The sequence below is a fragment of the Cervus canadensis genome, chromosome 21 (genome assembly GCF_019320065.1).
Source record: "Cervus canadensis isolate Bull #8, Minnesota chromosome 21, ASM1932006v1, whole genome shotgun sequence".
In the NCBI taxonomy this organism is placed as follows: Eukaryota; Metazoa; Chordata; class Mammalia; order Artiodactyla; family Cervidae; genus Cervus; species Cervus canadensis.
The window spans coordinates 30802845-30815106 of NC_057406.1; the positions used below are offsets into that span (position 1 = coordinate 30802845).

Consider the following 12262-nt stretch of genomic DNA (forward strand, 5'->3'; position numbering starts at 1 on the left):
GAAGTTGCCTAAACTGCTAGTCATATTTAGTTGTAGTTACTGTTCATTTGGGGCTTCCCTGGTGGCTCAAATGGTAAAGAATCTGCCTGCCATGCAGGAGACCTGAGTTCGATCCCTGTGTCGGGAAGATTCCCTGGAGAAGGCATGGCAACCCACTCTAGTATTCTTGCCTGGAGAATCCCATGGACAGAGGAGCCTGGCGGCCTATAGTCCATGGGGTCGCAAAGAATCAGACACAACTGAGTGACTAACACACACACACACACTGTTCATTTTGTAAGAGGCTTAACCAACGTTTCAGGTGCCTCCATACTGTCCGCCCATGTCCATTCCTGATGTGTGCCCACCAAAATCAGATCATCTCAGAGGAGACCTCTACACTGGGAAAACGAAGAAATAAAAAGCACAGTATTGTTCTCAAGCCTTATTCCTCCACATGCTCTTCCTAAAGCTCCCATAAAAGTCCTCTTAGAGTTTGATCTTTGAAATTCTACTGACAGCATATATTACCTGATTTTGGTGGGAAAGTTTTATACAACCCAATAAGCATTTCCTGAAGTTTTCCGTGGACTGTGACTTATTTTTTTCCTCTTTAGGTCCCTCCTAACAAGGGTTTATCAGTTAAAATTTTCATACAATCAGTATTTTTAAATATAGAAATGAAAACCCTAGGTGACTGATTTTCCAAACGGAGAAACAGGAGGTGGTATATAATAAAATGACAAACCTGAGTTGCTGACAATGTCATGGGTTATTGTTTCTATTTGAAATGATCACTAACACTCCCGTAAAGCTTTGGACTAATCTTAGAATACTTTTGGCAAATTCAGAATCCTAGGATTTCCCCAGTTATTTTCCATATAGATTTTTAAGCCAGGTTGCCCATTGCTGCAGGTACAAGTTATATTTAACCTAAACAAGGTTTTTAGTCCAGAAAAGGGCATAAAACATCACAAAGCCAAACACAGAGTACTGTTTGAACATCTGTCACTCTGGATCATTTTGAATCATTTGCCCTTGTTAAAATAAGTAAAAGTGAACTATACAGAAACAAAATCCAGGAAGCACTCCTTGACTTCTTGTGTTACTTTCAATTTAGATGCACAATACTGTATAAATGGTTGGTCAAATACTATAGAAAGCATGTGTCCAGGGTCTTCTTCCATAAAAAATCTTTCATATAAAAAATTACTTTCTTATGAAAGACTTAATCCTTCAGGCATCTTAATTTGACCAAAGTCTAATTAAAATCAAACAGAAGTCTTTCTTACTCATGATCCATAACATCAGTGCAGTTCTCCAATTGGAGCTAATAAAAATAAAAATTCACATCAGGTACTCATTTTCAGTCTCTTCATTCCCTCATTTATCCCCATGGAGCAACCTAATTTTTGCCACTAAAATATAACTTAAAAATTAGACTAATATGTTAGAGGATGATGCCTTCTCCTTGCAGGTGCATCAAAAGTGATGAAATACTTTCTTATGAAATGTGTCTACTGCAACCCAAATCTCTTCTGAGCTGAATCTTAAGGGTCAGTAACATTAAAATGTAATCAACCAAATTTGGCAAATAATGAGGCCCAATTCTGAAGGTCTCAATTTCAAGAAAATAAAATAATGGGAACTTAGAATTTAACTTAAGAGTAATAGAGTATGCCAGAGTACTGTGAAAGATAATTCTAGAAAGATCCTCACTTAGGAACACATATATTCCAGTAAGGATGGATATACTAACTTTATGCTATAAGCACATGTACACACACATAAGCACACACACTCTCAACTCCTAGATTGAGATATATCTATCTAACCACAGGAAAGGAAATCTGTATGGCATACTTGTGAACTATCACTATAAAATAATGCCAAGCTGTAATCTACTCTGAGAAAACATTCTCATTAAATTGTAGTCATACTTTGAATGACATGAACATGTAAGTGAAGACAATAAGGAATAATCAAAATATCATTTTGGTCTAATCTGGGGTTTCTCAACCTTGGCACTACTAGGATTTTCACGTGGGTAATTCTTTGTTGGGGGGCTGCTCTATGCATTGTAGATCTTTAGTAGGACCCCTGGCCTCTATCCATTAGATGCTGGCAGCACCCTCCAAACCATGACCATCAAAAATATCTCCTAAGAATTCCCTGGTGATCCAGTGGTCAGGACTCTGAGCTTTCACTGCCAAGGGCCTGGGTTCCATCTCTGGTGGGGGAACTAAGATCCCACAAAGAAGTCTGCAGACACTGGCAAATGTCACCAGACAGGAGAGGAGAATCACCCCAGTTAAGAAGCCATGATCTAATTATTCTCTGTCTACTTGCTTGCCTTTCAGAGGCGCCAAATGTACAACTAACCACTGTACAAATCTCTTGCACAAACCTAGCCTAGGAATTACAAAATGCAAAATTTCCAGAAGATATCTTCAATGGAGCCAAGACACATGAGTTCGATGGAGTTCTTTAATTATTGATTTTAACAATGTCAACAATTAAAGCACTAATTTGAGTGATATCTATTTTATTAACTTTTATGTGTGATTTTTGTTAGGCCTTTTATATTTTGATGAAATGTATAGTAAAAATGCATTCCTTTTCAGGTAGTTATTAAATAATAATAATAGCTCAAAAGAGGAAATATATTCAGGATTGCACAGACGTGCAAATTTAATGCAAATCACTCATAGTACATTCTCATTACATTTTTGCTGCCAAATAGGATCAAAAAAGCAAATCGGATCTGCTCAGAATCAATACTCTTAAATTCTTAACTTTCTAAGTATCAACAGAATCTGTGTTATGTCACCAGTCATATTTTAACAGTTGATCTCTATAATAACCTCAAAATTAAATCTTAGTTAGAAATTGCCTAGATAGGAAGATCCCCTGGAGTAGGAAATGGCAACCCACTTCAGTATTCTTTTCTGGAAAAGTCCATGGACAGAGAAGCCTGGCGGCCAACAGTCCATGGGGTTGCAAGGAGTCAGACACGACTGAGCGACTGAGCGCCACCACATCCCAATGATGTAGAATTTTTCCAACAGTTTTGTCATCTCGGTATTATTTAAATGAACCCACCCCACACTGCCACCTGGTTGAGTCTACATTGTATACTAAGTCTTTTCCAAGGAAAATGAAGCAGAACTTTTGGGTACAGTTTACCTACATTCTGGTGACACTTAAAAGAATCAAGTTAGTGAAATGTACTGTCTCCTTTTAGATTAAGACATCCCCCAACACAAAGACCACGTGAGGTTGTTTTTCCCTTTCTCTGTATGTAAACACATCTGACTGCCTGTAATCTGTCAACAGAGTTTGGGTGCGGTGTGTCAAAGCTGAGGTAACGAGCCTTTTAAGCTGTCCTGTTACTATGGGAATCAACAACTACTAACTCACATCCCTTTACTGGTGTGAACCATGTGTTGATGACCATATGCAACACAGGATTTACTCATGAGATATTGGTGGGGGGGAGTCACATACACTAAAACAGTTCTGTTCATTTGGAGTGATTTGGGGGTAAGGCTCACATCTCATGCTGGTATGAGCATTACAGCAGCAACCAGTAAGCTGGTTTGTCTCATAGCAAGGTGTGGTAGGTAGTACGTAATGCATTCATAGCTCTCCAACACCAGTTACAGATTTCTGCTATCCCAGGTCATATGGGTTCTGCTTTCATAGCTGCACAGGAATGAACTTTGTCTGAGTGTGTGTATGAGTGTACATGAGTCTATGCATGCTTTTATGTGTGCATGCATATGCTTCATCTTGGAGAGAACCTATTTACCATGGCAGAAGGAAAAGGAAGTACTTCCGGTCTGTCTTCCAGAGACTAAGCTTGATGTCATTGTGCTTTACTTCATCTCTGAACATTAAATTATGAAGACAATTATGCCAATTTGCAAACAAATAATACACTTGCATTTGTAGTTTTTTGCACTAAAATAATAAGCAAGGGATGTGGGTTTCGGTCCCTGGGTCAGGAAGATCCTGTGAAATAGGAAATGACAACCCACTCCAAATCCCATGGACAGAGAAGTCTGGCAGGCTATGGTCCATGGGGTTGCAGAGAGTAGGACACAACTGAGCGACTGAGCACACACAATAATAATGCAAATAGGCTTGCATAATGCAGACCTAAAACTGAGTTTATGCCCTAAATTCTGAGGAGGGAAAGTGACTCGTCCTCCTAACAATGAATCAACACAATCTAAATTCACCAATGTTTCACATTGTCTAAGTGGACTTGACAAAAGGGGAGGAAGTAATTCTTATTTAACAATTTTTTAAATAGAAGGGAGGGGAACTCTAGTTAACAAAGACTTGGTTCAACAAATTACAATTATCAGTTGTAGCGTTTTGTATCCATATTACTCAGTAAGGGATTTTAAAAAATGTACCCCATCACCTACTCAATGCCCTTAAATAGGGCAAAATTAAGTAAGAATTTTTTAAAAACCTATAGTTCTAATGTTAGTCTGATTAAGATAGCTTTTTTTTTTAAACTAAGTCAGTTCAGGTTGATAACCACTAACACTTCTACTCTGGCATTTCATTTAATCTACCTTAATTCCTCGACTTCAATAACTAGAGTTTTGTCTTATTTGTGAACTGGACCTGCTCATGTAAATGTGCTTTACCAACATCATTTAATCAGCATGTTACTAGTTGCAAATCCACCATGCGCCAAACATTTCATGGGGTGGTTCACTTCTTTTTTTGTCTTCCAAACCAACAGTAAAAGTAGAGTTTCCCTTGGGTTTCTGTTGTCATTTTTTCCCAAGTGGTCCATGCAAATCCATGAAATGACCTGATCATTTCCTTTTGAAGTTACATAGAAAACCTAACAAAAATACCCTGGCTCAGTCCTTTCTTTTTCCACAGTCCCTAGGAAGTGGGCTGGAGTGAGGCGTCCTCACATGGGTCCAACTGCATTCTCAGTGCACCAATTTTATGAAGATACCAGAGTTGAAGAAATTCCTCCGGCATGGCATGAAAGCCAGAAAAGGGCAGGACATTATCGTAGTAGTGGTGGCTGATGGGCTGTTCATGCATATTCACAGAGAAGGGCCAGAAGCCATAGATGGCCACCTCTTCACAGAGGCCCAGGGCTGCGCTCACCAGAAAGAGTCCTGTGGACAGGCGCTTGGCGTGAATTCCCCTACTTTTCCAGAACTTCCCAATGCTACGCAGAAAGTTGGGGTTGGCAAAGAGCACTGTCTGATTGGCACCAACATCTGACAGTGTGTAATAAACCCGGAGGGATGGCTCTGTCCCCGTCTTCATAGAAAAGGCAGGCATGTAGATGTAACTGTGGTTATAGACCTTCATGTGGTCCACAAACGTCTTTCTGGACCACAGCAGGTTCTGAAACCTATCAAAGAGAAGAGGCTCAATTAAACCTGGGGAAAAGTAACTCATCAATACCCACTCTACAGTTCTTCGGATGCCCTGATAGGCATGTCATCTCTGCAAAAAACAAAAAAAGCACTTCTTTTGATTTAAAATCCACCTTGAACTTACCAATTATCTCTCATCAAGTAGCCTGGCTTTCCCCCACCCCAACATCTTATACTCAGGTTAAGATTCCTTAATGAGATTCTGTTTGACCTGAAATGCTATTCTCTTTTAGAATTTACTTCTCTGGAATATAAAAATGATTTAATACTCATGAATTCACAAAGGTTGTTGGTTGCTGAATAGACTTGATAAAAGCCACCTGTGGGGCAGACATAAACACAGGACTTTTTTTCTTCATCTGCAAATCAAAAGAACCATTTCAGAGATAGTCTTCCTACTGAAATGCTCTGATTCTACAGGTACGAAGCTTTATCAATGAATGCTACAACTATAATAATATATGGAAAAAGAAAGATTTCTTTCTATCAAACAAGGTTGCTGATAGCTGCTCATATTGCTAGCTCCAAAGAACTCTACTTTTCTATGTTCTTTCAATTTGGATTACATAGGAGGATTTCTGATTCAAATGTATTCAGTTAAAACTTACGGTGGACATCCTATGTGTCAGGCATTGGGGAAGTAAAATTTTTGATCTCAAGAAATTCAAGTCCAGTTGTAGAAACAAAAATATAACTGAGCACATTAATATAATATAATATAATAACATTATATTAACATTATATATTAAGCACATAATATAATAACATTAATGTTCTAAGTACAACAGTTGACAGTTGTAAAAAGTACTATGGAATACAGATGAAAAAATAATTCTGCCTTGGGAGAGTGGGTTCCAAAAAGAGCTACATTGAGGGGATGGCACTTAAATACATTTCCTTAGGGGAACAAAAGAAGAATAATCACGAAACTATAAAAGATACCAATTGCAAGGGTGCACAGAGTCCTGAAACAATCATAAATATCCTGTGATAAAGATTCTGTGTCTCTGCAATGAGCGAGGCAGGGATGACTAGTGGAGGCAGTGGTGGAAGACGAGGTGTGTTGCAGAGACCCTTGTGTGTCTCTTATTTGTTTGGACCGCACTCTGATGATGGGGAACCTTCACAGAAGTGAGTTTGCACAGCACTTTACTACCTGGATTTACAAATATTCCATCATTTGTTTAGCTCTCAGTCTTTGTCAAGAAAGGTGACTCTGGTGATCTGGGGAAGGAAGAAGCTGATGGCCTGGAGACCAGTTAAGAGATTACCGATGTAGATCAAGTGAAAAAAGACAATGAGTGAGAGGAGGGCCTTGCAACTTCTTGTTCTTCCACATGGAAGTCATTTGTCTCAGGTTACATGCAGGTAATGCAGCAGCATCTGATGGGGTAGAGAGGGAGGTGGGAGGGAGGTTCAGGATGGGGGGACTCATGTACACCTGTGGCTGATTCATGTTAATGTACAGTAAAAACCACCACAATATTGTAAAGTAATTAGCCTCCAATGAAAATAATTAATTAAAAAAAACAAATTAGGGAATACTATGTAGCTATCAGAGAGAATGAGGTAGTGCACGTGTATACATACAAGTATACATATAAGTCAAGACATATATATATGCAGGAAAGGTGTCAAGTATAATAAATACATGAAATTATAAAAGAAAAAAAAAAGGAGCAGCATCTGAGAATGGAACTGAGCCATATTAGCAGAGGAAAGTCTGGTCTGACAGGTTGGCAGGGCTCATCAGAAATATGTGAAACTGAAATTCTGAATACACAAATCCACAGGATTTTATGTTGCAATCAGTGTTACGAACTCTGCCTGCCAAGAAAGGCAGGTCTCTCAATCCTATAGGAAGGGAAATTGCTCAAGTTTTCTTCATGTCCTTGATTCAGCAGCCTGCCTTAGCAACCTTTCCTGGGCCCTGACAAATAGAGAAGTGATAACAGGGTTTTTAGGTGTGATTACTTTACCCCATAAGCCATGGAAGCACACTGATCCCTATTGTGGAGCTGGGCCAGCCTCTTCAACACAAATCCCTACTTCCAACTTCAATAGGCTCTGCCTAATAATTCTTTTTTTCCCTCCATTGCCCACCCATATCTGCTGCTCACCAATGCTTTCCCGATCATGTAGACATATCCTGCAGATTACCTCCCACTTAATTTGAACTTTGGATCTCCAACTTTAGTTAGAATAACTTGTATCACATACTCCTAGACTTTGATGACAATCACACAGGGAGGTGAATTTTTATCCAGCCCACCCTGCTGATTCTGATGCAGGTGTCAGGGGCCATAGTTATTCAGAAGATCAATACCATCAACGTAAGCTATCTAACTCTCTGTACCTATCTACTGGCATCTCTTTCTTTACATCTTCTAATTTTGTCCTTGTTGCATTTCTAAGAGGAAGAAGTTTCTCTTAGAAACTGTGAAACAGGCTGTTTCACACCCCCTAGTTTGGGGGTGTGAAAACAGTCAAACTCTCCATCTCTATTGAATCATTCCCTGTTATCTACTAAACATGGTTCAAACTTAATACAAGAAAACTCATTGCATGCTCAGGCTGTTCCCAGAGCTCCCCTCTAGTCTCCTCACTTCATCATCAACATTCTAGAGCAGTCAGTACACTCCTACTCGTTCCCTTCTTGCTTGCATTCCCTCCTCATTGCTGTACGGAATGGTTTGTATTCCATAGGCTTCTGTTGGCGGTTGGAATTTATCCCTATTTTTGTAGTGGACTACATACTAAAGAGAATAACAGACAGCTCCAATAAAATCAGGGCAATTGATTTTGTGTTCCCTGTCTTAAAGCTGACTGATTGTTCTCGAAGAAGGTAGTCTTCCTTCCTTGAGTTTTAACCTTGAAAAGAAACACGCATCTTTTTTTTTTTTTTAATTTTTATTAGTTGGAGGCTAATTACTTCACATCATTTCAGTGGGTTTTGTCATACATTGATATGAATCAGCCATAGAGTTACATGTATTCCCCATCCCGATCCCCCCTCCCACCTCCCTCTCCACCCAAAACATGCATCTTGAATGTACTATACTCCCAATTTTATTGGTGTGGTTAAAAAAAAAACTATGGATTTTATTATTTTTATCTACCTCATTCTTCAGGATAGCTCAGAATTTCTGTATACTGTATGAATGGAAAACTATTAAATAACAACTGAAAAATGAGAAAAATGAAACTGACCAGTCAATAAGTCATTAAGCATTGAAATGATTAATATATCATGAATATGGACATGTAGTAGAAAATACAACACAAAGCATAGAAATACAGCACGTGTAACAAATGAATTTAATATGTGGTAGTAGAAAGTTGATGAAAATTTTTAAATTAGTTAATAGACAATGTCAAGATAAAGTGTTAGTCACTTGGTCAGGTTCGACTCCTTGCAATCCCAAGGACTAGGGCTTGCCAGGCTCTTCTGTCCATGGGATTCTCCAGGCCACAATACTGGAGTGGGTTGCCATTTCCTTCTCCTTATTATGTCAAGATAGTTAGCAGTTTGGAAATTTGAGGGGAAACATATCTGTACTTGACAAGAAATTTTCAAAAAAAAATTAAGATAGGATAAATATTTAAAGCCTACATTAAAGAATACAAGAAAAACTAAAGAAAACAATCTAACTCTTATCATTTACAAAGTACTTTTTCCAAAGAAAAATACTGACAAAATTATGTTGAGATGTGAAATTTCTTTGCCATGAAAAATAGGATAACCGAAATAAAAAGGGAATGACTCCAAAAAATATTTTCAGCCAACATGAAAAATAGAATGTTAATGTTGATAACATTATGAAAGAAAGTGTGAAAGAAAGTATGAAAGAAAGTGTGAAACATTAAGAAAGAAAGTTGCTCAGTCATGTCCAACTCTTTGTGACCCCAAGAACCATAGACCGCCGGTCTCCTCTGTTTATGGAATCTCCAGGCAAGAATACTGAATTGGATAGCCATCCCCTTCTTGAGGGGAACCTCCTGACCCAGGGACCAAACCTGGGTTTCCAGCATTGCAGGTAGATTTTTTTTTTTTTTTTTTTACTGCCTGACGCCACCAGGGAAGCCACCAACACGAAAATGGACAAAAACAGAAAATTAGAGGGAACTGAAATTCACAAAATGTTCAGTTTCAGGTTGCCAGTCAAGAGGCAAACTGAATAGGATCAGGGAAGATTAAAGGTCCAGCTCTCCTCTCCTACAGCAAATCTCTAGAAATGAGAGAAAAGATATTTTTAAACATCTATATTTATTCTAAAAAAATAGAAAAAAGAAAGCAAACCTTCAGTGAATTCCCACATCTGGAATACTTCTGAAAACAGAAAGCTTACATGAAAAAAGCAGAACGTAAACTAATTTGCCAAGCATTGCTCTAAAAGTTACCTAGGCCCTATGCCTTAAGGCAGGAGACCCTGGAGAAGGTAGGTGTCTTGGAACAATCAACAAGGTTATTATTCAGATTATGGAGCAGCAGGAACATGCAGGTGCATTGAACCCTAAAATCCTGCACTGGCCAATTATCACTGTGTGCAGTGAGGAGAGAGTGTCGATCTCTAGGGAAGGGCACTGGCTGTGTGCAGAGATGATAGCTGGCCCAGCCTACAGGAAACTGAGGCTTCTTTTCAACTCATACAATATTGACAGCCAGGCTTATACCAGGTTTGACACTGATGGGTCAAGAGAGAGACCTATATATTATGACATCTGAAAGTCACCCAAGAGAAAGCCACCTTGCCACATTTTCTTCAACTGAGAGTGAAGCCCACCTTCGACAGGTCCAGTCTCTCACAGAGCTTCCTGTCTCCAAACAGGAACAGACACTCAGGATGATAAGATGCTGAAGGGAAGTCTTCAACATGAGGGTCAGAGAACAGAATGGAAGAAAAAAAGAACTCAGAAAAGGCCAAGATCAGAAGACTCTTGAAAGTCTATAATTTGTTCAGAAACAGTAATCATTATCACACCCATGAACTAAGATTGGGATGCTATAAAATGAAAGAGAACATTTAGGTAGTAAGAAAGAGCTATTGGTAATTAACATACATAACAACAGATGGATTCGGTAAAGGAAAGCCCCAGAAAGTCAGCTTACACAGCAGGCTGAGAAAGTCATCAATCAGATTCTAGTGAGAGAAAGTTTCTAAAAGGATGTCTCAACAACAAAAAAGAGCCCCTGATAGATTACATGCTGGCAGTAATGAAAGAAGCTTTGCGGCTCTAATGAGAGTCTAGAGATGAATTAGTGACTGTTGCATCAAAAGTCTTTTTCACTTTGGGGAAATATTAAAAAAGTTGAAAGTGAAAGTCACTCAGTCATGTCAGACTCTTTGTGATCCATGGAATTCTCCAGGCTAGAATACTGGAGTGGGTAGTCTTTCCCTTCTCCAGGGGATCTTCCTGACCCAGGAATCAAACCCTGGTCTCACACATTGTAGGCAGATTCTTTACCAGCTGAGCCACAAGGGAAGCCCAAGAATGCTGGAGTGGGTAGCCTATCCCTTCTCCAGCGGATCTTCCCAATCCAGGAATCAAACCGGGGTCTCCTGCACTGTAGGTGGATTCTTTACCAACTGAGCTATCAGGGAAGTAGCATTAAAAGTTGAACCGAGTATTAAATATTTGTAATAGATTTTTTTTTTTTTTGGTCTCAGATGTGAACAGGACTTAGACACTAAGGTAAGCACAGACTATTGATTTGATTGTGATATATCTGGATTGAGAGATCAGGAAAGTATAAGTGTAAAGGGGGGAAGTGGTGCTGTCAGGAGCACTTTAAGAGAGAAAAATCTTAATTTTCCATAAGAAATCAGTAATGGAAAAAATTTTAAATTACAATTAATCATGTGGCTTTAAAAGGTGACAAGAGAAAAATCACCTAGAGAAGCTGAAGGCTTTGGAACATTTCTTGAGGGAGTATATGACAGGAGACTGCTGCTTTCTGTATGAAGCTTTGTCATATCATTTTATCTTGAAAACTGTCTACACATTTTGGTAAAATTAGAATTTAAAGTTTTTAAATCATAAAAATATGAAGTAAAGAATATATATGTGTGCAACTGAATCACTCTGCTGCATAGCAAAAATTAATATAACACTGACATCAACTGTACTTCAATAAAATAAATTTTAAAAACATAAATGAATGTATATTAATCCAAAGAACAATACCATGCAAAAAAGTAGTAGTCAAGAAACTTTATGCACCTAACCAGATAGTTTCAAAATACACATAGTAAAATTAATTAAAATTCAGATAGATATTCACAAATTCATGATCATAATTAAAGTCTTTAATTTTAAACTACTATTTTTAAACATGAACAGAAACTTCCTAAGATGACCAGATACTATGTCAGAAAAGAAAACATATAGTATGATATATATGTGTACACAAATATATTAAAATAATTACCACCATTCAGTCCAGATCATCTGACCAAAAATGTATAAAATGAGAAGTCAACAATAAAAATACACATCAGTTCAGTCAGTTCAGCTGGTCAGTTGTGTCTGACTCTGCGACACCATGGACTTCAACACGCCAGGCTTCCCTGTCCAATACCAACTCCCAGAGCTTACTCAAACTCATGTCCATCAAGTCAGTGATGCCATCCAACCATCTCATCCTCTGCTGTTCCCTTCTCCTGCATTCAGTCTTTCCCAGCATCAGGATCTTTTCCAATAAGTCAGTTCTTCACATCAGGTGGCCAAAGTATTGGAGTTTCAGCTTCAGCATCAGTCCTTCCTTCCAATGAACATTCAGGACGGATTTCCTTTCGGATGGACAGGTTAGATCTCCTTGCAGTCCAAGGGACTCTTGAGAGTCTTCTCCAACACCACAG

General features: G+C 38.6%; 1 protein-coding gene across 1 annotated transcript in view; it reads right to left on the reverse strand.

The window, feature by feature from the left end:
• Positions 1-640: 640 nt before the first annotated feature.
• The window catches only part of ST8SIA1 (ST8 alpha-N-acetyl-neuraminide alpha-2,8-sialyltransferase 1), a 172986-nt gene continuing 161364 nt past the window's right edge, over positions 641-12262 (reverse strand). Inside the window, exon 5 of the mRNA XM_043440287.1 lies at positions 641-5377. Within this exon, the coding sequence (XP_043296222.1) occupies positions 4891-5377 (487 nt within the window). The 3' untranslated portion in view covers positions 641-4890. The remainder of the gene's footprint in view (positions 5378-12262) is intronic.